Source organism: Tachysurus fulvidraco, chromosome 20 (assembly GCF_022655615.1).
Source record: "Tachysurus fulvidraco isolate hzauxx_2018 chromosome 20, HZAU_PFXX_2.0, whole genome shotgun sequence".
NCBI classification, from domain to species: domain Eukaryota; kingdom Metazoa; phylum Chordata; class Actinopteri; order Siluriformes; family Bagridae; genus Tachysurus; species Tachysurus fulvidraco.
In genome coordinates, this window is record NC_062537.1 from 3,548,837 (window position 1) to 3,569,754 (window position 20,918).

Below are 20,918 nucleotides of genomic sequence, written 5' to 3' on the forward strand. Positions count from 1 at the left end.
ATGACATTTATACGATTTAATCTGATAAAACATTTACTTGGTACTCCTTGATATCCGAGTAGCATTTTATATAATTTACCCTTTTAAGACATTGTCTGAATGACCATTTTACTTAATATCATTTCTCAGTACATTGTCTAGGTCTTCTTTGCGTAACGTCCGAGTTATATTTTTATAGTCTTATTAATTTTGTCACAACCTTTTTCACTCGTAAACACGTATGAAGATGTAAAACGAAAGGGGAAACGTTAACGAGGAAATAAAATGAGACTTTATAGAAACTTTTTGTTTTTGAAAGAGTTTAATAGTTATTGAATGGTCTACATTTTACATGTACAGCAAATATAATACAATTACAACCCTGGTTTTTGATTCACCAAGATCAGCAAACAGATCCTCATTACAACATAAAACAACAGAATCGGACTTCATTTACACAAACCTGATGTGAATACCTATTGCAACGTATGTAAAAGACAGAAAAGCGCTGAGAAAAACTGAAGTATGCTGATTATTGGTTTTTAAACCAAAGCTCCATGAAACCAAAACTCGTAATGAAAACTACATTTTTCGGAAGACGATGCGTCAGCCCATGTTTATATCTTCGATCGGTATCCGTAATGAAGTGCTTGTACAAGATCTGCGAAACTCAGGTGGACACGAGGGGTGGAAAATATTCTCTAGGGCAAAATGTATGCCACTATTCGGTACTACTCGTTTAGATGACTTATTACTCACAAACCATAATATGTACCTGTTTATGTCATACAGCCAAGGATGTTTCTCAAGTGCACCTGGTCATTTTACAAATGGGCTGCATTAATATTGCCATACACTTTTTGGGAAAAGAAAATATTTTGATGTTGATTCATTGCCCTTGCCCAAATTACATATGCAGGAAAAGTGAAGGCTAACAATAACCAAAATAACCAACCACAAGACTTACTGTCAAAAACAATTCAAATGACTTTTACCCCTTAATTTATCAACATATGGGTTACAGTTAAAAACTGCTCCTTTTACAGAGCATAGAGTTGGGGGGGGGGGGATTTTCTTTTAAAAACAGGATGCAATTGTTCCTGTCGTTGTACAAGGACAAACGGACGCTTTTGTGTTTAATGTATATGTACATTCAAAAGGTACAATGGTGGTCCTTATGGACCAGTAATGCTCCTTAAATAATGTTACCTAAAGAAAATAAAAGCTAACCAGCTCAAGAAGTGGTATCTTATACTGTAGTTATGAGGTGACGTATCTATTCGGGAATAAACACCTAAACGTTACCAATTTTTTTATCATTATTTTTAAACTTTGAAAAATTTTGCCAGCAGAATCTGAGAATTTCTCATTTGTATTTCGACACGGATTTCGATGGACTACCCAGCCTGAGGGTGTCCCTCTGAGCAAGTCTACTTTAAAATGATACTAGCAGTTTCCCAAGATAAAGACAAAATAAAAGAACCCTGAAGTGTTTTGTAGTGTTGAAGCAAAGCGGAATGTAAGGTATGTAGATTTTTTTTTTAAAAACTGTTGTGCTGCCATCACACTGAACTTACAAGTAAACAAAAAGAGAAACGTTAAGACTTAATATGTAAAGAAAAATAAAGTTGAAACGAGGAATGGAAAATGATCACACTCTTTACAACAGACCTGGGTGGGAAAAAAATACCTAAGTACTTAAGTCTTTGAGAAAATACATGTATTTGAAAATACATTCTAGTGCTCAAATACTCAAAATACTTATTCTCTGTATAATATTCGGATATGTACATCGCATACTTCGCGCTTGTCACTGTTCACAGGTCTGTTCCTAGCGCCCATGCATTGCTGCTTGCGTTTCGCTACAGGATCAATGAGCCATGTGTGGAAAAAGTGTTACGTGGAGGGTTTTACTATGGTGTCAGTCACAAATACCAGTGCATAGCTTCAAATGTTTAGCTGCGTACACGTGATTTCGTTTATAATTATTATTTGTATTTGTTCCGTTTGTGGAAGTCGTGCGGAACGGCGTCGAGATGAAGCGCTACAATGAACCATCACCAAAATGTAATGCAGCGAAGAAAAGTACACTTTTCTACGAAGCTGAATTCATAACGCTCATGCCCGTTATAGTAATAACAAAATTATTATTAAGTTATTAACATAACAGAAATGCCATTAATCACCTTAATCCTACGCCGTAGTCTCAGCCTCATAAGCTCCTAGCCAAAAGCTTTTTTTTTCTAGCTGTTCTCCTGCTAAAATTCTTCAAACACAGTTACTTAAAGATGAATAATGACATTTACGTTAGCCAAAGAGCAAAAAAAAAAAAAACATTCTGAACACGTTATTAATACAAGCTTCATAGAAACCGTCTCATTGACAACTTGTATCCCGAGAAAAATACAAAAACAATACGGTGCATCCTGATTGGCTGCGATGTGAACATTCGGAACGCGAAGTCGCCCTTAGAGACGAAAGAAAACAGCCTTCACTTTGAAAGACTCTGTACTTTCAAGATTTTAAGCCAAACGCCTATGAAAGCCTAAAGAGCATGCTTCTGCTGTCAAATATATAATTTGGGTTATTTTATGATGTTTAACTGCATAAAACCGACAATTACGAGGACACAGAGGATGCTGCAAATCTCACCATACGCACGGACCAACACGGCACAACCCAGGGCGACGATCTCCCCTAGACAAACACACAACTCTAGACTAGCGTGACCATTTGAAAGACAGCCTGCAAATTCCATTTTGTCTCTTTTTAATAAAACACATACTTTTTTTTGTAATTTTTTTAATAAAGTGGTTAAAATATGGAAGAATACTGCAATGATATATATTTTGCATGGATCTCTTCAGTGTATTTTTTTTTCCTCTGGAAGACTAGAGTACCACAATTGAAATGTACAATAAATGCGCTGTTTATTTAAGATTAAGTACTGTACCGACTACAAGCATAGATTATTACTTTTGAAGAGTGCAATATTCCTTACTGAATGTTATATACGTTCGTTATGAGTTCCTTGAGCAATGAAATCTTGCTTAGACTAGCTATTCTTTTATTCCCACACATGAGAACCTAATGCATGATCAAACACAGACTTATTTCCGCCTTTTAGCGCTACTTCGAGACTATGGCCTGCTCCAAATCTAAGACAACTAAGCATGCATGAAGAGAGAGAGATGGAGAGATGTAGGGAGATGCAGAAACCCACCTCCTGCTTTACGACTGTTTTTTAACACACCCTCGATCGCTGTACATTGTAGAAATGCAGAACTTACCCACCCACAATGCATTGCAACTTGACATCATTCAATTGTTTCAAATAAAGGAATCTGGTTATATGTAGCTACCTATTCCATAACACTGGGTCATTATTCAGCATCTTAATTAGCACGATAAGTAGCTGTGATATGCTGAAGTAGATTTGTTTAGCTCCTAAGGTCGTGTCTTTGCCTTGCGCTGCAAGTGACCACTTGTGCGTTTTAGTAAAGAGAAACATGTCAAGGGTGTTTTACAAACAATAGCAAAAAGCAGGGAGAGTGTTTTTTGCTTCCCTCTGAGCTGCCTAGTAACAAGTCCATCACACAGGAGCATGAAAACCATGCGGATGTCTGAACTTTATTGCTAACCACACTCGGAATCGCAGCGTCCAAAGCCGGTGCTTTAATTTGGTCTGATTTTAGCGTGATTTGGTACACAAAGTGCCAGAAATCATACACTAGTTCTGTTTGCTTCGATCAGACAATCTAAGCACGTACAGAATAAAACCAAATCCAAACAAGTCTTTTAGAGCCCGACAAGTTTAACGGTGTGGTCTGAGTAGAAATTGGTGTAAAGTTCAAATGAGCAGGGCCTCAGACCTTCCTTTTCACACTTCATTACATCTCAAAGCCTCCTAATAAAGCCACCAGTTGCATTGCTCTTGCCTTATTGGTTCTCTTCTACGGTTTCTGCATACGCACATGACTGAGTGTATATTCAATAAGCATGTGCATGTAAAGCCTAATACAGCAGGCCTTTTGCTCAATTTTGTTCACGTTTTACATACTGCATGAATAATATATCAACATTGTTTCACAGCTTCGTGAGATAAGATGGCGGATAACCTACAGACATGTCCATGAAAACTCAACATGTGCACTAAAGCTGGGTGAATGAAATGTCCACTAAAAAAGTTTTACCCTCAGCCCTCCCCTTGAAATGTCCAGAGAAGCCGGTTAACCCACCAAAATGTCCACTAAAGCCAGATGACCTCCTGAAATATCGACTAACCCGTTTGAAATGCCCGGTAACGATGATGAGCCAATTAAAAGGTGTCTATAAATCTAGCTAGCTAACTAAAATACTAAATAAAACTGGCTAACCCATTTCAATTGTCATTTTAGATAATGGCCATGAACATGTCACCTTAAATATGGTTAATTATCAGAATTAAACCGGCTAACGCACTTAAAGTGTCCACTTAAGACGATTCACATGTTAAAATGTCCTCTAATAGTTGGTTAGTTAACTGAAGTGAGCATTAAAACTCGTCCAACGAAATAAGCGTTTAAGCTTTTTAAGTGTCTATTAAACCCACTTCAGTAAACCTGGCTTCCCTTAAGAAAGTGTCCAATAAATCTGGTTAATAGGCCACCTAAAAGCCGGTTAACCCACTTAAACGTCCTCTTAAATTCAGATGTTGCCAACTAGAGTGTCGCTTCTGAAATCTTTCACTAAAATCTGTTGAACTGATTGAACAACACTCTAAAGCAGGCTAAACCACTTCAATTTCCTCTACGGCTGGTTAAACCGCTGAAATGTTTCCTAAGATTTGTGTATCTACTAGAATGACAGTACCATCTACCAGATGAAAAAGGATTCACTACGAGACCCCACATTCTGCAAAGTAGCATAAGCAGGAAGACCCTAGTTACCCGCTGGGAGATGGACGATGTCCAGCTTTTCTCAAAGGCAAATTCTGACAAAGAATTGACCCTTTTCACGAGCCGAAATGGGGGGAGGGGGTGGGGGTGGGAGAAAGTATAGAACCCTGAACTCAAACCTAAATGTTTTATAGTGTAATATGCAAAATGTGTACATTCAAACTGTTAGAGAAAGTTCTAGTGTAGCACAGGACCCAGTGTTAAGAGCAGCAAAACGTTCGCTGCTGCTCGGTGTAGTGAATTTTCCGTTTGTGTTTTAAACTGCTGGTAGGTGTTGGTCAGGGATTTCTAACGTAACACAAAAACTGAACAAATTTCGATCAAGTGAGCAGCTGTAACGAAATCGCCAAGAACACATAAAGTGACCGTTGCTCGTTCAGTATTTGTACTCGCAGAAGGACTCGGTGGCCCGGTGCTGGAGGCTGTGTCCACGAAGACTGGAAATGTGAACAATGTGAACTCCAGATCTACAGCAAGGCCGCACATGAGAGAGAGAGAGAGAGAGAGAGAGAGAGAGAGAGAGAGAGAGAGAGAGAGAGAGAGAGAGAGAGAGAGAATGCACAGGAAGTTAATTAGATACTCTAACCGATCCGAGAACATCTGCTTATCATAACATTTGCTTTATTGATCACATGACTAGCCATGCCAACTGGAATGAACGAAAACTGCATCTTTGTTCTTTAAAACCTTTACCTGGAGTTTTAAGTGAGGCAGAATCCAATCCAAGCCTACTGTGAGAGCTGTGTTAAAAGTGGTTCTGAGGGATGCAACGCTGTTTGGCCAAAAGCGTGTGAAACCCTGACTAACACACTCTTATGTTACCCATATGTTACAAGCCCCTCTGCTGTTATAATAACCTCCATTCTTCTTGGAAGGCTTTCCACTAGAAGTTTGAGCATAGACTGTGAGGCTTTGCGATCATACATCTGCAGGAACATGAGTGAGACCAGGTTCTGATATCAGGCGAGAAGGTCTGAGTTGCAGTCAGTGTTCCAGTTTATCCAGAAGGTGTTCAGTGGGGATGAGTTCAGGGCTCTTCTGAGTTCTTCTGCACCAACCATAGCAATCCATGTCTTCATGGAGCTCGCTTTGTGCACAGGAGTGTTATCATGCTGTAGACATCCGAGACAATTGTATGCTTCTAGCTTTGTGTGTGATGGTCAGGTGTCCACATACATTTGGCCATACAGTGTAGCTATAGGAACTAATAACACTGAAATTTGATAATGGGGTTTCATTCATTTCTACCACAACATTTTGGAGATAAATCATCAGACACAATTCACACAGCATCGTTACATACAAGTATGCCGGCAGACTGCAGAAGTGTACAGAGATGGAAGAATAAATCAACCCTGACAGAACTGTGATTTGGAGTCACGAGCACAGAATCTTAACCACTAAGATACTGCCTGCTCCTTTTCTTGACCTCGGTCTGGATCTACTATAATGAAAAGCACAGCTTACTGATCCGTGTAGCAGGAAGTCACTCACATGCAGTTGGCTGGCAGCTCTACCAGTGCGGAGGTACATAGCTGTACCCCTGCGGCCTGTACGTCGGCACGGTGACCGGGTGAGTGCCGATGTGTTGTGTGTGCTGTGGTGTGGTGAGCAGAGGTCCTGTGGAAAACAAATACATACAAGAGAGAGTTCAGCATTGGCGTAAACATTGGTGGAGTATTCCTGCTTTGTTATGCAAAATCGCATGCTCTGATGTCACCTGATCTGAGTTGTTCAGCTGCACCACAGCTCTCAGTGTGAAATAATGGTGGCATCGTTGCATGTACTAATTACTAACATTCACCTCATTAAAAACATTCAGCGTAAAAAAAAAAATCCCCTACCTGCAGACATGGCCATGGTGGAGCCGCTCAGCATGCCCACAGGTACGCTGTTAGGCCGGGCAGCGCTCACCTGCGCTGGGTAGATGGCAGACGGCAGGCTGTTGGGCTGCACCACAGTGGTGTGATGGATTACGTGCGGCTGCGCAAACACCGGCTGGGAATAATACGCGCCCTGTGTGGAGAGAGGTGATAGAAATAAAGATGTCGGTACCATTTAGAGAAGATTATAAAGGTGACAGACTCTTAACAAGATATGAATTGAAATATCGACACGCATTATTTATGGCCTCTGAAAATCAAGCCAGGACGATCGCTACGCTAATCAGCTCTAAGGTGTAAAAGGATTATGTGCTTTTGATTCATTATTTGATTCATTTCATTCAAATGATTCAATTAGCACTTTTCTAGGTGGAGGATGTGTATGGCTAGCCACCTGAGCATAGAGGTTTTGTTGAGGGTAGGCACTTCTGATGGGGTACATGGCTGTGGAGTAGGGGCTCGGGGACGCCGAGTACGGTGGAGGGGCTCCGTTCGTCTGTGCCGGGGGCACCTTGTAGGGAGTTCCTGTCGTATATCCTATATATATAATGGCACCAACATAAAGAAAAATAAAATCATGTGACATATGTACCAAGGATACAGCTGGGAAATGAAGACAGGATATGAGGGAAGATATGCAGGGCTTTACCTGGAGGGTAGCCCGGAGTGCCTGTCTGGTAGATATTAGGTGTGTATGCTGGAGCTGTGGTGGAATAACCTGCAGGATAGCCTGAGGACAAACACAGGGAGGGAGAAAGAGAGAGAGAGAGCAAGGGACAGAGAGAGATCAGAGGGTGAGATTCACACACACACACACACGTCTGTCGCATGTAATAAAATTCTGAGAGAACACAGAGACCGTATTGACCATGAACATGCAGACACTACTGATCAATACTCCAGAGAAAGTACATCCTCCAGAGAAAAATACAAAAACAACTGAGAGTAAAATCACGGATAAAAAAAAAAAAAACACGGTTAACTTATCAGTAAGAAAGAGACACATGCCGAAGAACGATTACGTTCTCAAATGCACCACAAATTGCTGCTTGTGATAAATTTCCTTCCTCAAACTGCTCTTCGCACTAAAACTAATCAGCGAGCAAAAGCGTTTCCTAAACCCCTGCTAATATCGTTCCGACTTTTATTTTCCTTGGAGAGGAGCAGACTAGATTGCGGTAGTCGATTCCTTTTCTTCAAGAGCAAGAGCAAATCACGGGTTTATACTGATACATCGTTCGTGTAGTAACAGCTGTTGACAACATGGCACATAAACATGGCAAAGTCTTCACGATGGAGAGCTTTTCCAATTGTTTTACTGATTTATAAAAGTTCAAGGGCAAAAATAAAATATTTACAGCTGCTGTAGACTAAGCGAAAAGAGGAAGTTCTTCAAAACGTTGAAGATGTTGTGTTGCCAAGTTGCTGTGATTATAAACTATAAGAATAATCCACTCGTGTTTAATTGCTTATACAGATAACCTGCAAATTTCTATAAATGCCACGTATTAGATACCAGACCAGACTTCCATTTCTATTCACTCCCCTTCAGTGAGAATGTGGAGCAGCTCACCTGGGTATGTCATGGTCTTGGGGTTTCCGTACGCCGTGCCCGGCTGCACTGGACTATAAACAGGGTTCATGCCTGAAGACGGTCGAAGCTTACTGAAGGGGACAAAGAAGACGGGAGATAAAATAGGAGGAAAAGGTTTATAAAAGCCAGCATTAAACACACATTAATGAAGCCAAGTCGGAAATCAGAAGGATCCTATGAAAGCAGCGAGGTTTGGAAAAACACCATGTTGCTCCTCCCAGGCATGTCAGCCGGCTTTATTAATGAAGACGGTTACGAGAATAAAAATAGCTCACGGAGGAAAAACTGAAAAAGTCTGGAAATCATCCTGAAAAAAAAAAAGTACACAAACGACAGCGTGATACACTGTAGCATGGTGAGACAAGTTCACTGTTCAAATAATATGCAAAATATATAGCAGATACATAAAGAGGAAAAAAACACATTTGAAAGTTAAGATTTTTACATAATGACGTATTTATTCAAATTTTATCTTACTAGACAAGAAGAAATAACTGTAGGTACATAAATGTGGGTCAACACAAACTGTGATAAATGTTTAAAATCACCGGCTTTTTTTTTATTATTAGTAAAACACCACAATTTTTGTTTTCACTTCAACAAAAAAAAATCTTCTTCCTGTCCGTTTCAGCGTACGATTATATCTCTTTCATATTTAAAGAATTCAGCGGCTGTAATAAAAAGATAGGAGGAAAAAAAAAAAGGAAAGATCATGAGAAAAATAATGACAGGATCGTATTACATGAAAAGAGCAGAAGGAAATAAGAGCGTGGTGGAGAGCACATGAGCGACAGCACAATAACCTGCCAGTGAAAAGGGAAGCAGATGAGACTGCAGGAAAAAGGAAACAGACGACTCCTGAGCACAGGAGCTGATGGATGGGGAAGTGAGGATGGAGAGAGGAAAGAGAAGGAGACCGTGATGGATGGATGCGCCGCTCGTTTATCTCGTGTCGTAAACAGAGTCCTTTAGAGAACAGGACTAAAGGACACGTTTTAGTGCAGCTGATGGGGGCGGAGTCACCCGCAGCTATAAACCTGTCGTGTGTGTCCCCTGCACGCCGAGGACGTGTGTATAGACGTTCGAACTGTAAACCTAATCATCTCACTGCCAGCTCAGAAAAAGATTACTAGACCAAATTGACGTGCTACACCTGAAATCAGGGTAGTTTATCATTTAAGGCTTTTCTACACCTAAAGATTTTTTTTGTTTTGTTTTTGCTGGAGGCTAAAAAAAACACCTAAGATTGTGGTTTCTTTTTTTCCTCATTCGCTTCATGTGTGTTACAGTTTTGATGGTAGGCAGAATTACAATCCACTGGATCCTGTTTTTACAGAATTTATTCTTATTTGTTAAGTGGACTACATCCCAGGTTATTAGGCAATTAGCTGGTTTCTTAGGCAAGTTACGCTCAAAGGTATTGAAGCTTGTCCATTTCTTGGAATTAGTGTCTTAGTACAGTGAGTATTACTGCGATGCACCTGACATTTTAATGGCTTTGCCCAAATGGTAGTATCCATACAGAAGTCTGTCCACTTGTTATTCACACCTAATCACAATCTTTATGAGATGTTTACATAATGGCTGCTCATGACTGAGTTATGACCTAATTCAGTTAACCGCTAATAATCTCAATCAACAAAAACAAACTAAAAGTCTCGGTGGCGTATGTGCAAAGCATTTCTGTTTATAATTAAGGATGAGATGTAACGTCTGAATAATAGAAACATGACACCGAACAAATTTATTTTATATCCCTTTTTTTTCTTATATCTTCTGAGCCTGGAACGAGGCGGCGGTGGTGGCGGCGGCGTCCTGAAGTCAGCTGTGTTAAAGGAGTAAAGATGGAGAAGCACTGAGTGGATGTGGGGGGACTTTAAGTAACACCACTAACCTCTTTGAGTTCTGAGAGCTTTCGGGTCTGTACATGAAAGCAAATGAGTCAATGGGATGCCCGCTTGCCATGTTCTGATCGGGCAAATGTAGGTGGAGCGGAAAAGCGAGTGCAAATCTGAAACAATCAAAAAAGTAACATACGGTGATCAGAGTGAGTGAGGGGCAAAAAAAAAGAGTGAAGCAAATCAAAAGCAAGGCAGCAGCATCATGAAAACTTGCTGTTTACACTGAATCATATGGCAGACGTTCTGACAGGAAGCAGCACGAATCCAGCAGTCAGGACAGGATTGGTGAACATGGGTTTACACGATTAGCGCTTGGTTCTTTATACCACACTGCTGCAGAATTCTGTGGTTTATAATACTACAAAATGAAATGCAGGTGTTATGAGAACATTCGCTTGTTTGCTCTGTGGTTTAAGAAGAAAATTGCGGGATTAAAAAGACAAAATGAAATCCATAACAAATTTTGTTAGAACCTGTTTGTGGGATAATTTCATCTGCTGCTTTAACAACAATAATAATTCGAACATGCACAGACGTGTGGACGTGCGGGATTAGTCTGCGTACTTGTACAGGTTCGTCTGAGGACGGTCTCCTCTCGTGGTGCCATGTGTAAAGTGTAAACAAAAGCACGTCTGTATGACACGTGAGGCGGCCAGAGGACAGCGGGTGCCGTTTGTAATGTACACAGTGTAGAGATTTACAGTAGGATCCAAAAGTCTGTTATTAGCCAAAACTCCATTTAATACAACATTTACTCAGTTAACTATTACTCAGAAAATCTAGAAGAACATCTACACAATATTTCTGGTTACTTTCTTTTTTTAATAAGCCTTCAGACTCGCCTTAAATTAAAACCCCACCTCCGTTCTGCACCTAATCCGTTAGTCAGAGCTACATTTTCGGTTTTCTGCAGCTTTAACGTCAGACGAGAGGGAAAAAATGCAACCCGTCAAAAATTCAAGAGATAGCAGGCAGGTTTTGTTGTTAGTTGTCATGAAGTCACTCACTCGGCTGACTATCGCGAGGGTCTTGACGATGGTATTAGCATGAAAGTTGAATGTTTCAGAAGCTAAAATGTTTAAATAATTAAAGAATTGAAGCGCTGCTGCATCACCCTATTCAGTTACATGAACCGAGATCTAAATCCTTTTTGGGTAAATAGGCTAATAATTTTATTTATTACATATAAGGCTAATTCTTTTCTTTGAGACAATGAGTATATTAACATGTTGCATGTCACTAGATTGCACACACACACACACAATCCTCATGCACCAACAAAGAATTTTGTTTTCCTAAACAAGACATGCCAGCACATGCCACATCAGCCACATCACCAAGGGAAAGAGGATTAGACTACAGGTGAAGATCACGTCTAATGTCGTTTCAGCTGGAGGAATCAGGGCGACTGATTAATGTTGTAGCCGTGAACCTAAGCGCTGTTACAGTTTTAAAGGATTTTAGTGCAAAATAATCACCAAGAAAATTATCGGCCAAATTTAAATATCACTATAATTGTTTCCGTCTGAAAGATTTGAACTACACGGAAAAATCTAATCAAAATACGATATATGTTCTATTGTTTGACAAGTTGATTGGACGGATCTTTTCCTCATCATCGTGAGGCCAGTGTCATTTTTTATTCTGACTCACACTGGCGGTTATTACAGCTTTATTAACTCTCATTGCCTTTTTTTTTTGTAAACATCTGCATTTTTATTCAGAATTTTGAAGACTCATGGACTGTTCAGATAACGTTTCACGGGTGTCATTAATCACAGCTTCACACCTCATAGATAGAATAGATGTGGTTTAAATCGAGTTTCCTACCCATTGTTTCATTTTTTTTTTCTCCTTCACGTTAGCGAAACAAATATTTTCTGGAAGCTGTTCGTTTTCTTTCACTCATAAAGGTCAGGTAAACTGGAAAAATCTGAGTATGATATTGTGATATGATATTTTTGCCATATCTGTCACTCCATTAATAATTAACCACATTAATATTAATGCAAAATACATTGATTCAACCAGAAGTGAGGCAGAAACGGATCTATTTAATCTACGCACAGAGCTGAAGTGAAAGCGGAAATTTTAACTCCTAACCCTTCCCAACACCAGAGTAAAACTAGTGCAAAAAATCTATGCAATATATCATCATATCCACTTGATATCCTTCAGTATTGTACTCACGGCTTTATTCACACCTGGTAATCAGCATTTTAGTCACAATTTGTATTCGTGACGTTTCGTAGTAAAGAGTCAGAACACGGTTTGTGGAAAGTTCTGTCCAGGATCCCACTTTTAATCTCCATCTTTATAAAACTTGTAAACCAAGACGAAGGTCAGGCAATAATTGCTATATGAAAAATTAATAATCAGCACATGCTTAGCACAGAACCTCAAAGGTACCGTCATCTGCGTGCTGCCTGGAGTCACATAAACCTTTAGCTGTACTTTAAAATGTTTAGTTTGGAAAACACTACTTTGGGTTTTTTATTTGTTTGATAACCGAGTCCGGTTTTCCGTTTAGCATTCATTTACGGTCGGTTTCAGCAAACATCTCCCTCCTTATATGGATTTTCTGTCCAACTTGACCCACATGGTCATTTTGGCGTCCCAGATATTTTGTGTAGACGCTCACACTGGGATTCACAGACGTGCGATGCGTCTGTCGGTTGTGTGGGTCCTGTAAAATGTCCTGTGTTCTATAATCTTTACATTAATATCGTAACCCATGTTTAGGTGCTACAACGACAGATGGGATTCTTGTGGACACAAGTCTCAGCCTCTGCATAATAGTGTTAAATAAAGTCATGCATACTGGAGATGAATTATGGCTCATTTGCTCCCAGCAGGACTGATGTAAACCCACAGGTGTTGATTAAGCACTGGAGGAGTCTGTTGTGAAACCAGGCAACCATCACCCAGGAATAAATTGCTTGTTAAAGATGGAAAAGATGATAATTTATGGAAAAGTTATGGATTTGTTTGTTTTTAATTGAGCTTAACAACGTGTTGGTTAGATGGATTTTGGTGCCCTGTGTAATGAGGATGCAGATGTTCACGTGCAGCTGCATCATCCTTCAACGAGGAATAAACACACTCGTGCACGAGGACACCCTGAAAACTGCGACGGTGTTAATTCATCGGTGCACGTGCAACCGAGACCGGTAGTCGTTATCATGCAGTCGTTATTCGCGTGCGGTCAGGGGCTGAAAAAAAGTTATCACGACAAAATGGAACACTGCAAAACGTCCAGGACTGTGAACGCCGCGCGTGGTGATTCGTCAGTGCACGTGCGATACGGATTAGAGCTAGCGGGCTAGCGGCTAGCTAACTGTTCAGGGAAGGAGTGTGAACCGTGTACGAGTTATGACGACTCGTAATGAACACGGCATAACGCTAACGCTCGACGTTACCAGGTGCTCGTCTAACTACGACTCGTTCCCGACAATTAACACATTATAAGCCTCATCCCGACTGGCCTTCGTTCAGCCTCCGCCCGCCCGCGCGCGCGCACACACAAAGGAGAACGTCCTTTTCTACGCAATGCCCCCTTTTTCCCCCCGAGTCGAATCTGAGATATTTCACGGTTCTTTTTCTGTAACACGACTACCGACACCATTTTGCAACGCAAGGGCTCCAGAAAAAAGGCCTGAGAAACACCAGAGGTCGGAGTTAGTCCACACCACCACCTCCTCTTCTTCCTCCTCCTCCTGTCATGCTCCATGATGTGCATTATGTCCTGCTCAATGCCCCCGCCGTGCCAAAACACACACATATACATATATATATACATAACGAAATTAACATAATAAAGCGTAATGTGACGTTAAACACACGTCTGTTTCGTAGCTTTAAACGCCGGACGTTTTGTCTTCCGCCGCGCGCGTGCGGCATAGTCGCCGCTTCACGGGCTTAAAAACGTCCATTAGGGTGAAAAATAAGCAGAGAGAGAAAAGGATAAAGTCGATGTTTCAACGACAACGGCGTTCAAAGGAAAGAACCGGACGCGTCTGACTTACCGAGAGGGAGCTGAAGGTCGGTGTTTGTCTCTCAGAGCCTTAGAGTGTCTCACAGGCCGCCAGCGCTTTTGTTACACGAACGGATTTCCTGCGCTTTTGCTTCTGCACTTTCGGCTCCGTAAACGGAGCTGCTGGTGACATCGGCATTCAAACCGAGTGGGGGATGGGAAGGGGAAAAAAAGGAGAGGAAGAGTCAGTATTAAGTCTATGGGCAGAGGGCACCAGAGCTACCAAGGAATAGCTTCCATGTTGGATAGAACAGAAGAATCCCTAAAGAATCGACACCGATTTGTTTCTTTTTAAACGATTCCTTTCGAAATCCGACATGACGGAGTCTCGTGCAAACGCGTTTTGGGAATTCTACATGTGCAAAAAAAAACACGCACGTTTTGCGGTATAACAACAGACATCTGCAGACATTTGGTACTAATAATAACAACAACACGAGCCTGCTAACTGAAAGTTTCGGTTCTTTGTTTTTTTTAAACGATTCTTTTATAACATTTACATTAGGATAACGCACCTTGTGTCCAAAAGTATTTGGACACGTGGACATCACCATGCGTGCTTGTTGATCCTGGGGTTTAAACAAACACTATAAACACTAGTTCTACTGAGCAGTGGATCTAATAAACTATAAGCAAGTAGCTACTGAGGAGCTGTGGACCTTTAAGGCTTAATTATAACACTACATTTGAGCTAAATGCACGTGCAGTGCTAATGGGTTGCACTAAAGCCAGACAGAGTGATTCTGATAATAATTGCTGTTGTATACGTGCATGGAGTCAAGTTTGCCCGGTCAAACTAGTATTTTTTATTAATGGTTTTACAGGAAAACCTTGTCAGAAAATTAGGGTTCAAAAGTGATGTCAACTGACCTCCATTTCTCTTATTATAATATTCCAATTTTATACAATATTTCTTGGGAAATGTTTGAATGATGGTCTTCCCAACCAATAATTCAATTGATTTCTATTTTTTTAACTAACCCGTTTGCACCATCGATTTCTATTAGTGCATTTGAGCAGGACCACAATACCCCCTGTCATTGACAACCTTGTCTGTAATTCAGAAATCAAGGGCTATAAACCTGAAATGGTGCATGGTTTAGTTTTAATAGTCCTAGAAATCTCTAGTGGTAAAACTGTGTGCATCAAAAGGAGTCCTTCTAGTAAAGCGCTGAAGGTCAAGTGTCCCCTGATGTACCTCATTTTCTCTGCAGTCACTAGATCTGAATAACCGTCTAATAAATGTGTACGTTATTTAAGTTTACATGTACGCTAAATCAAAAAGGTGTTTCATGCATTGGGATGGTTACTTAGCATTACATTGTAGACATTGTTTACATCATAAATCTCTACTTGGTGAGCACAGGCATTCAGTTATGCTCTGATTTTATTCATTCCGTGTGCCAGAACACAGACATATAATGTCCATATAAAAAGATGAACGCATTGAATGAGTCATGATAGCTGCATTACATATTGATAACTGTTTGTCTCTTACACCTCTTCGTAAGCCTCTCTTACATATTTGCACACACAGCTGTGACTAAAATAAGCTCTTGGCCTGGCAGCCTCTTATTTGGCTGCCGGGTGTTGCTATGGACAGTTACCATGACAATGCATCAGGAATGGGTCGGAAGAGTACAAGGAGGTCAAAGTGAAAGTAAAACACCAGAAAACCCCATCAGTGTTTAAAAAGGCATTAAATATTCATGGTATGATACTGAACTCAACATGATGGTATATGATAAGAATGTACAGAACATTGTGAAAACTTGCCAAAACAGGTTCCTGGAATTACAGCATTCTGAAATCTTCCTGCTAAACATCATGAGGATTGCCTCTAGCTTTTAGTGGTTATAGCAGTTTCTTTGATTAGACAAGCTGTTAATAAATCAGTAAATAATAACCAACAGGGTGCTGAGATGCTGTCACATTCCTAAAGACACAAAAACGCATCTTGTCGTGTTAATTCTCCACAACAAAGGAACTCCTCCAACTATTCCATGTGGGGAAAGCACCTTTGCCTGACACCTACAGGGTTGGGGGTTCGAATTCCAGCATGTTCTACCTGTACTTGCAGTTCCTCTTGGTTTCTTAACCTAGTCCAAAGACATACACCGTATACTGATTGGCTACTCTAAATTGTCCATAGTATGTAAATGGCTGGGTGTGTGTGTGATTGTGTTCTGCAGTGGGTTGGCACCCCACCCAGGGTGTCCCCTACCTTGTGCACCCAAGTCAACCAGGATTGGCTACAGTCTCCCTGTGACCCTGTGTAGGACAAGCAATAGAGAAAATATTCGGTTGGAAGTCATTCAGTCAGCAGAAAGCCACAAGAAGTAAGGCAGAATATTCCAGAGGTTTTCAATGAGTGAGGTCTGCAATCCCAGATTACTGTCTGCTCCTCATCCATGGGATTAGAGAAGGCACCAGGGTGTAAACACACACGCACACGCACATTCTCGTCGCTCTTCACTATCCAATTGTCATTTTAAGCTGAACATAAGTTAATGAATATATATTAAAAATCTTTTTTTCCCACAACACTTACAAAAAGTCGGATAAGTGTCACTGACAGGTTGCAATCTCTTGGATTTGGAGTCATGACGCTGTTGAAATCGGGCTGGATCTGGCGGCAGTGTGAGTAGAATCTTCCTTCGAATAGCAAGCATAACGATAGAGTGTTTGTAATAGTTTACACACCATCCACCTCAACAGAAATTAAGTATATGCATTTTCTGAATGACTGGGATTTATAGAAAGAGGATAGAGACAACTGTCGTTTAATACAAGTGTTAAAAATAACCTAAAATCTTTGATGTGAAACGTTTAAAAAAAATTGATGAACAGTTCAATACATTTACACTGAAAAATTTAATTCAAGCCCAGAACACTGTAAATATTTTAAAAGACACTTTGTAGGGCTGTGTCCAGTGCTAGACAGCAGGTAGATGGTGATAACAGAGATAAAGAGGCTATTAATAGGGAATGACTGAATGACTTTGGTCTTGTAAGACAGAACATGTTCCACTTTTGGGGAAGTTGTGTTCCCTCCAGTGGTGGATACAGTGATACTGATTGTTGTGATGTAAGAGAAATAAAGCAGGACACGAGATTCTGATATTACCAGAAAAAAAAGCTACTTGACTGTTGATTATTTTCCTACAACAGCATGCCGTGAATTGTCTGATTAATTAATTACAATTAGAGGTTTTGGAATCTTTAATCCTACTATTTCTGAGATGTCATCTCTTTGTTAGTTCAGAAGAGAATCTTTTATTGATTCTCTGCTGTAGAAACTGCATCCATTATCAGCGTCAACCTCTAAGCTAAAGATTACTGTTGAACTCACATTAATGTTCTGAGTCATTAGAGAAGGTACTGAAAAGTACATTTTTGCCTTAAAGCGTCCGTCCTCAGGCGCTGGAAGCTGAACTGGTGTGACCTCTGGATAGACGGAAGTCTGATGTTTTATAAGACAGATTCGAGGAAGGACTATGAGACCAGAGTGAGTCTGAAGAGTACATGCGTGAACGTGAAATCTGGCCTGGAGTGTGCAGGTGAGGCCATTTTCTTATGCCATAGTGCCCAAAGTCTGGAAGACATTTTCTCTAACGAATAATTATGCTTCCTTAATTATGCTCCCCATCTGTTTCATTTTAACAAAATCACAAAGACTCAAATAATGATCAAATCCTTATCATTTCTGAACATGTTTTGTTATTTATTTACCATATTTAAAACACAATGAAATCTTTACCAATCTGTATGGATACTGTTTACCACGACTGCATGTTAACCTTCTTTGCTCTTTGTGTATTAAACTTAATTTAAATATAAATAAATCCAATCTTTTTTTTGGAAAATTTCAGTTTAATTCCATTCCCACATTTGGGACTGTCCATATTTTCCATATTAATAGTAAACTAACCGGTTGCTCATTCTGTGAAACAGGCGTGTCTCCACCAGAGAGCCACCCAAGGGAGAATCTATTGGTGTTGTTCCTGAAGGACGGCTCCACTGTGTTCCTGTGTGCTAACAGTGAGGATGAGGCTCTGTGAGTGCTCTTGTCTTCGTCTCCACTCTCACTCTTTGTAATTGTCTCGTCAAACTCACATGCCGTTTCTGTGTTGTTGTTGTTGTTTTTTTGTCTCGTCAGGGCTTGGAAGCTGACAATCGTGGAAGCAAAGCAAAGTCCTGTAAGTTTCAGACACCTATTCAGTGTATTCACTGAGAGTAAGTTTATTATTAGTGTGTTTCTATTCCCTATTGTACAATTTCTCTACCTGAAATAAAATACAATGTGTTGAAATTAATTGTGATAATTAATTATTGATAAAGGCAAATTCATACAGATGTGAAAAGAAGGCAAACTTCAGAATGTTTTTTCTCCCTATTTTGCTTCATGAATTTTATATACACTCATTTATTGTGTATTCTGATAAGTAATAAATAAACTTGCTACATAACACACAAGATCATACACAAACCTCTTGCAGCAGTTTCTGAGCTTTTATTTCTCTGTTGAAACACAATTCCTAATTTGTCCTTCTGTATAATTCTGTTTTCTCTGCCCCCAGTTCTATAGTTATGATCCCTATAATGACACATACCAGTCTGTTCCGGTTAATGGACACAACGCCATGTACATCACACCAGGTGATGGCAGTGGAGGTAATTATAAAGCTGAAGATCTGCTTAAAATTTTGCCATTTGCAAACTGCAAAAAAAATAAATAAAAAATAAATCCTACACCAGTATCTGATTGTAGATCAGTATGCAAAAACAATGGTGAACAATGGGAAGGGGTGTTTCCAGTAGTATTAAGAGATATCATGTGGAACGTGGAGCAGAAAAACAATTTCTGATTTGTACTCTGATTTGAATTAATTTCTTTTTCAGGTACACATCATGTCTGGGTGCACAGGGAGCGCTGTGATGACTGGATTGGAGAGCAGATAGCACTGGGTTTGCTGGCTGGCATGGCAGTGGGCACAGTGCTGCGCTCGTTCCTCTGGATCCCTCTCTGGTACTGCTGATACAGTAGCAGGCTTCAAGAAGCCAGTAAGTTGAGAGGAAGCCAGTAAGTTGAGAGGAAGTAGAGAAAGCACTGGCTCTTAAAGATAGCTTCTGTAGGCTACCATAAGTTAGGTAAAAAGGTATTGTATGGCTGTGTAAATATGTAAATAAGTGAAGAGGTGTCATATAGAAGAGCAGGATGATGGAGAAGACCAAAGTGGTGTATCTATTTTTTTCTATTATCCATATGTCGGTTGCTATTTTGACAGCAGGGTGGAATATCTTACATATCTGGCCTAGGAACTACACTGAGCTCTAATGTAAAACTTTTAACTAGTTATATAGGAATTCACCACTAGGGGGCAGACACACTGCAGCAATGCAAATAAATAAACTTCCTGCCTAAACTTGTTTTCTGCTTTATCTTCACTCGGGTCAAAGCTTGTATATCACATATTTCTCTCAAAATACTGTAAATGTAACATTTGTATAGTGTATTGGTATTTGTATTGTATTATCAAATACCAGTAAAATCTGTTTTCAAATTTCAATGGCTTAAAATATTTAATCATCATGTATAAATAAGGAATAAATAACAGGATTTGAGATAATTTGGTGTCGACATCCAAATAGTTTACACAAAGGACACCTTTCAGATATTGGGTAGTTATTATGTTTGTCACATTTATTAGTTATTTTACCAGCTATACAGTTTAAGCAATCATGCTGTAATGAATGAAGTGAACGAATCGGCTCTTTGAACTGGTTCTTTTTAGGTGAACAGTGAGAGCCGAATCGCTTTGAGAAGTTAGTCTTTCTGTGCAATTTAAACATTTGAATGAAATTTATGTCATAATTAGGAAATAAAGAAATGGTAAGAATATTTCAAGCATTAGCATGTTAAAAAAGGAAAGAAAATTACGATAAGCAGTACTATCTGTTGTAGATTTTAGGAATCTAAAAAGTCGGTTCTTCCTAGCTAGCGGAGTCAAAAGATTCACTGAAAAGAGTCAAAAGTTCCCATTACTAATATACGGGGTCATTTACTTAAACGAAGCAGCAATGCTTTCGGGAGCATGTGTATTTGAAACCGTGTAAGGCCCACAGAAGTAAAATTTTTAGGATTAATAACTGGGAGTCAAAAGAGTCAAATTTCATGAATGAACCGAGCAAAATGATCCGACTCCGCCAAAATTTCCATTACTCAGCAGCAGAAACAACATTGACGTAAAATCATTGAAATAAATATATTGATATAAATTCCAGTAAATACACAATTAAAGCATGCGACGACATGACAAACACATTTAAATATATCTAATATTAATCTGGAATTTTTTTGTATTATATTCATCTTATATTATTCTTTATAATAACCTTTTTTTCTATGTTTATGTTCTGTAAAGCTGCTTTGAGACTGTCAATTGTAAAAAGTGCTATACAAATAAATTTTAATTGAATTGACGATTTTCTAATATTAAAAAGAAATAAATCCGTGTTTAAAAATGAATGACGTGCAGATTTGAGAGTTATCATCTGAGGTTTAAGTCCTAAAGCAGACTGCATTAAGTA

General features: G+C 39.7%; 2 protein-coding genes across 4 annotated transcripts; one reads left to right on the top strand and one right to left on the bottom strand.

Annotated features, from left to right (window-relative positions):
• Nucleotides 1–282: 282 nt before the first annotated feature.
• LOC113638408 (protein FAM168A-like) lies at nucleotides 283–14,575 on the bottom strand. Of its 3 annotated transcripts, none has more exons than XM_027139569.2 (8): nucleotides 14,320–14,575; nucleotides 10,288–10,404; nucleotides 8,373–8,464; nucleotides 7,449–7,529; nucleotides 7,194–7,336; nucleotides 6,761–6,932; nucleotides 6,411–6,536; nucleotides 283–5,383 (listed from the first exon to the last, which is right to left on the bottom strand). In XM_027139569.2, the coding sequence occupies exons 2-7, from the start codon at nucleotides 10,356–10,358 to the stop codon at nucleotides 6,430–6,432; spliced, it is 666 nt and encodes a 221-aa protein (XP_026995370.1). In that variant the 5' UTR covers nucleotides 10,359–10,404; nucleotides 14,320–14,575; the 3' UTR covers nucleotides 283–5,383; nucleotides 6,411–6,429. The 3 variants fall into 3 exon arrangements, with proteins under 3 accessions (XP_026995370.1, XP_026995368.1, XP_026995371.1); XM_027139567.2 differs by having other exon boundaries at nucleotides 7,194–7,354; nucleotides 14,320–14,496; XM_027139570.2 differs by lacking the exon at nucleotides 10,288–10,404 and having other exon boundaries at nucleotides 14,320–14,477.
• A 235-nt stretch (nucleotides 14,576–14,810) lies between these two features.
• On the top strand, nucleotides 14,811–19,897 carry plekhb1 (pleckstrin homology domain containing B1). Its single transcript, XM_027139577.2, has 6 exons — nucleotides 14,811–16,967; nucleotides 17,735–17,887; nucleotides 18,282–18,384; nucleotides 18,487–18,526; nucleotides 18,908–19,001; nucleotides 19,230–19,897. The coding sequence occupies exons 1-6, from the start codon at nucleotides 16,931–16,933 to the stop codon at nucleotides 19,364–19,366; spliced, it is 564 nt and encodes a 187-aa protein (XP_026995378.1). The 5' UTR covers nucleotides 14,811–16,930; the 3' UTR covers nucleotides 19,367–19,897.
• The last annotated feature ends 1,021 nt before the right edge of the window (nucleotides 19,898–20,918 follow it).

Coding starts and splice junctions, on each gene's coding strand:
- LOC113638408 (XM_027139567.2), bottom strand. CDS start 10,358: ATGGCAAGCGGGCATCCCATTGACTCATTTGCTTTCATGTACAGACCC. Junction 7,355..7,448: donor CACTCCGGGCTACCCTCCAG/GTAAAGCCCTGC, acceptor TTCTTTATGTTG/GTGCCATTATATATATAGGA. Junction 6,933..7,193: donor AACAAAACCTCTATGCTCAG/GTGGCTAGCCAT, acceptor CTCTCCACACAG/GGCGCGTATTATTCCCAGCC.
- plekhb1 (XM_027139577.2), top strand. CDS start 16,931: ATGACGCTGTTGAAATCGGGCTGGATCTGGCGGCAGT. Junction 16,968..17,734: donor GGGCTGGATCTGGCGGCAGT/GTGAGTAGAATC, acceptor TTTGCCTTAAAG/CGTCCGTCCTCAGGCGCTGG. Junction 17,888..18,281: donor ATCTGGCCTGGAGTGTGCAG/GTGAGGCCATTT, acceptor TCTGTGAAACAG/GCGTGTCTCCACCAGAGAGC.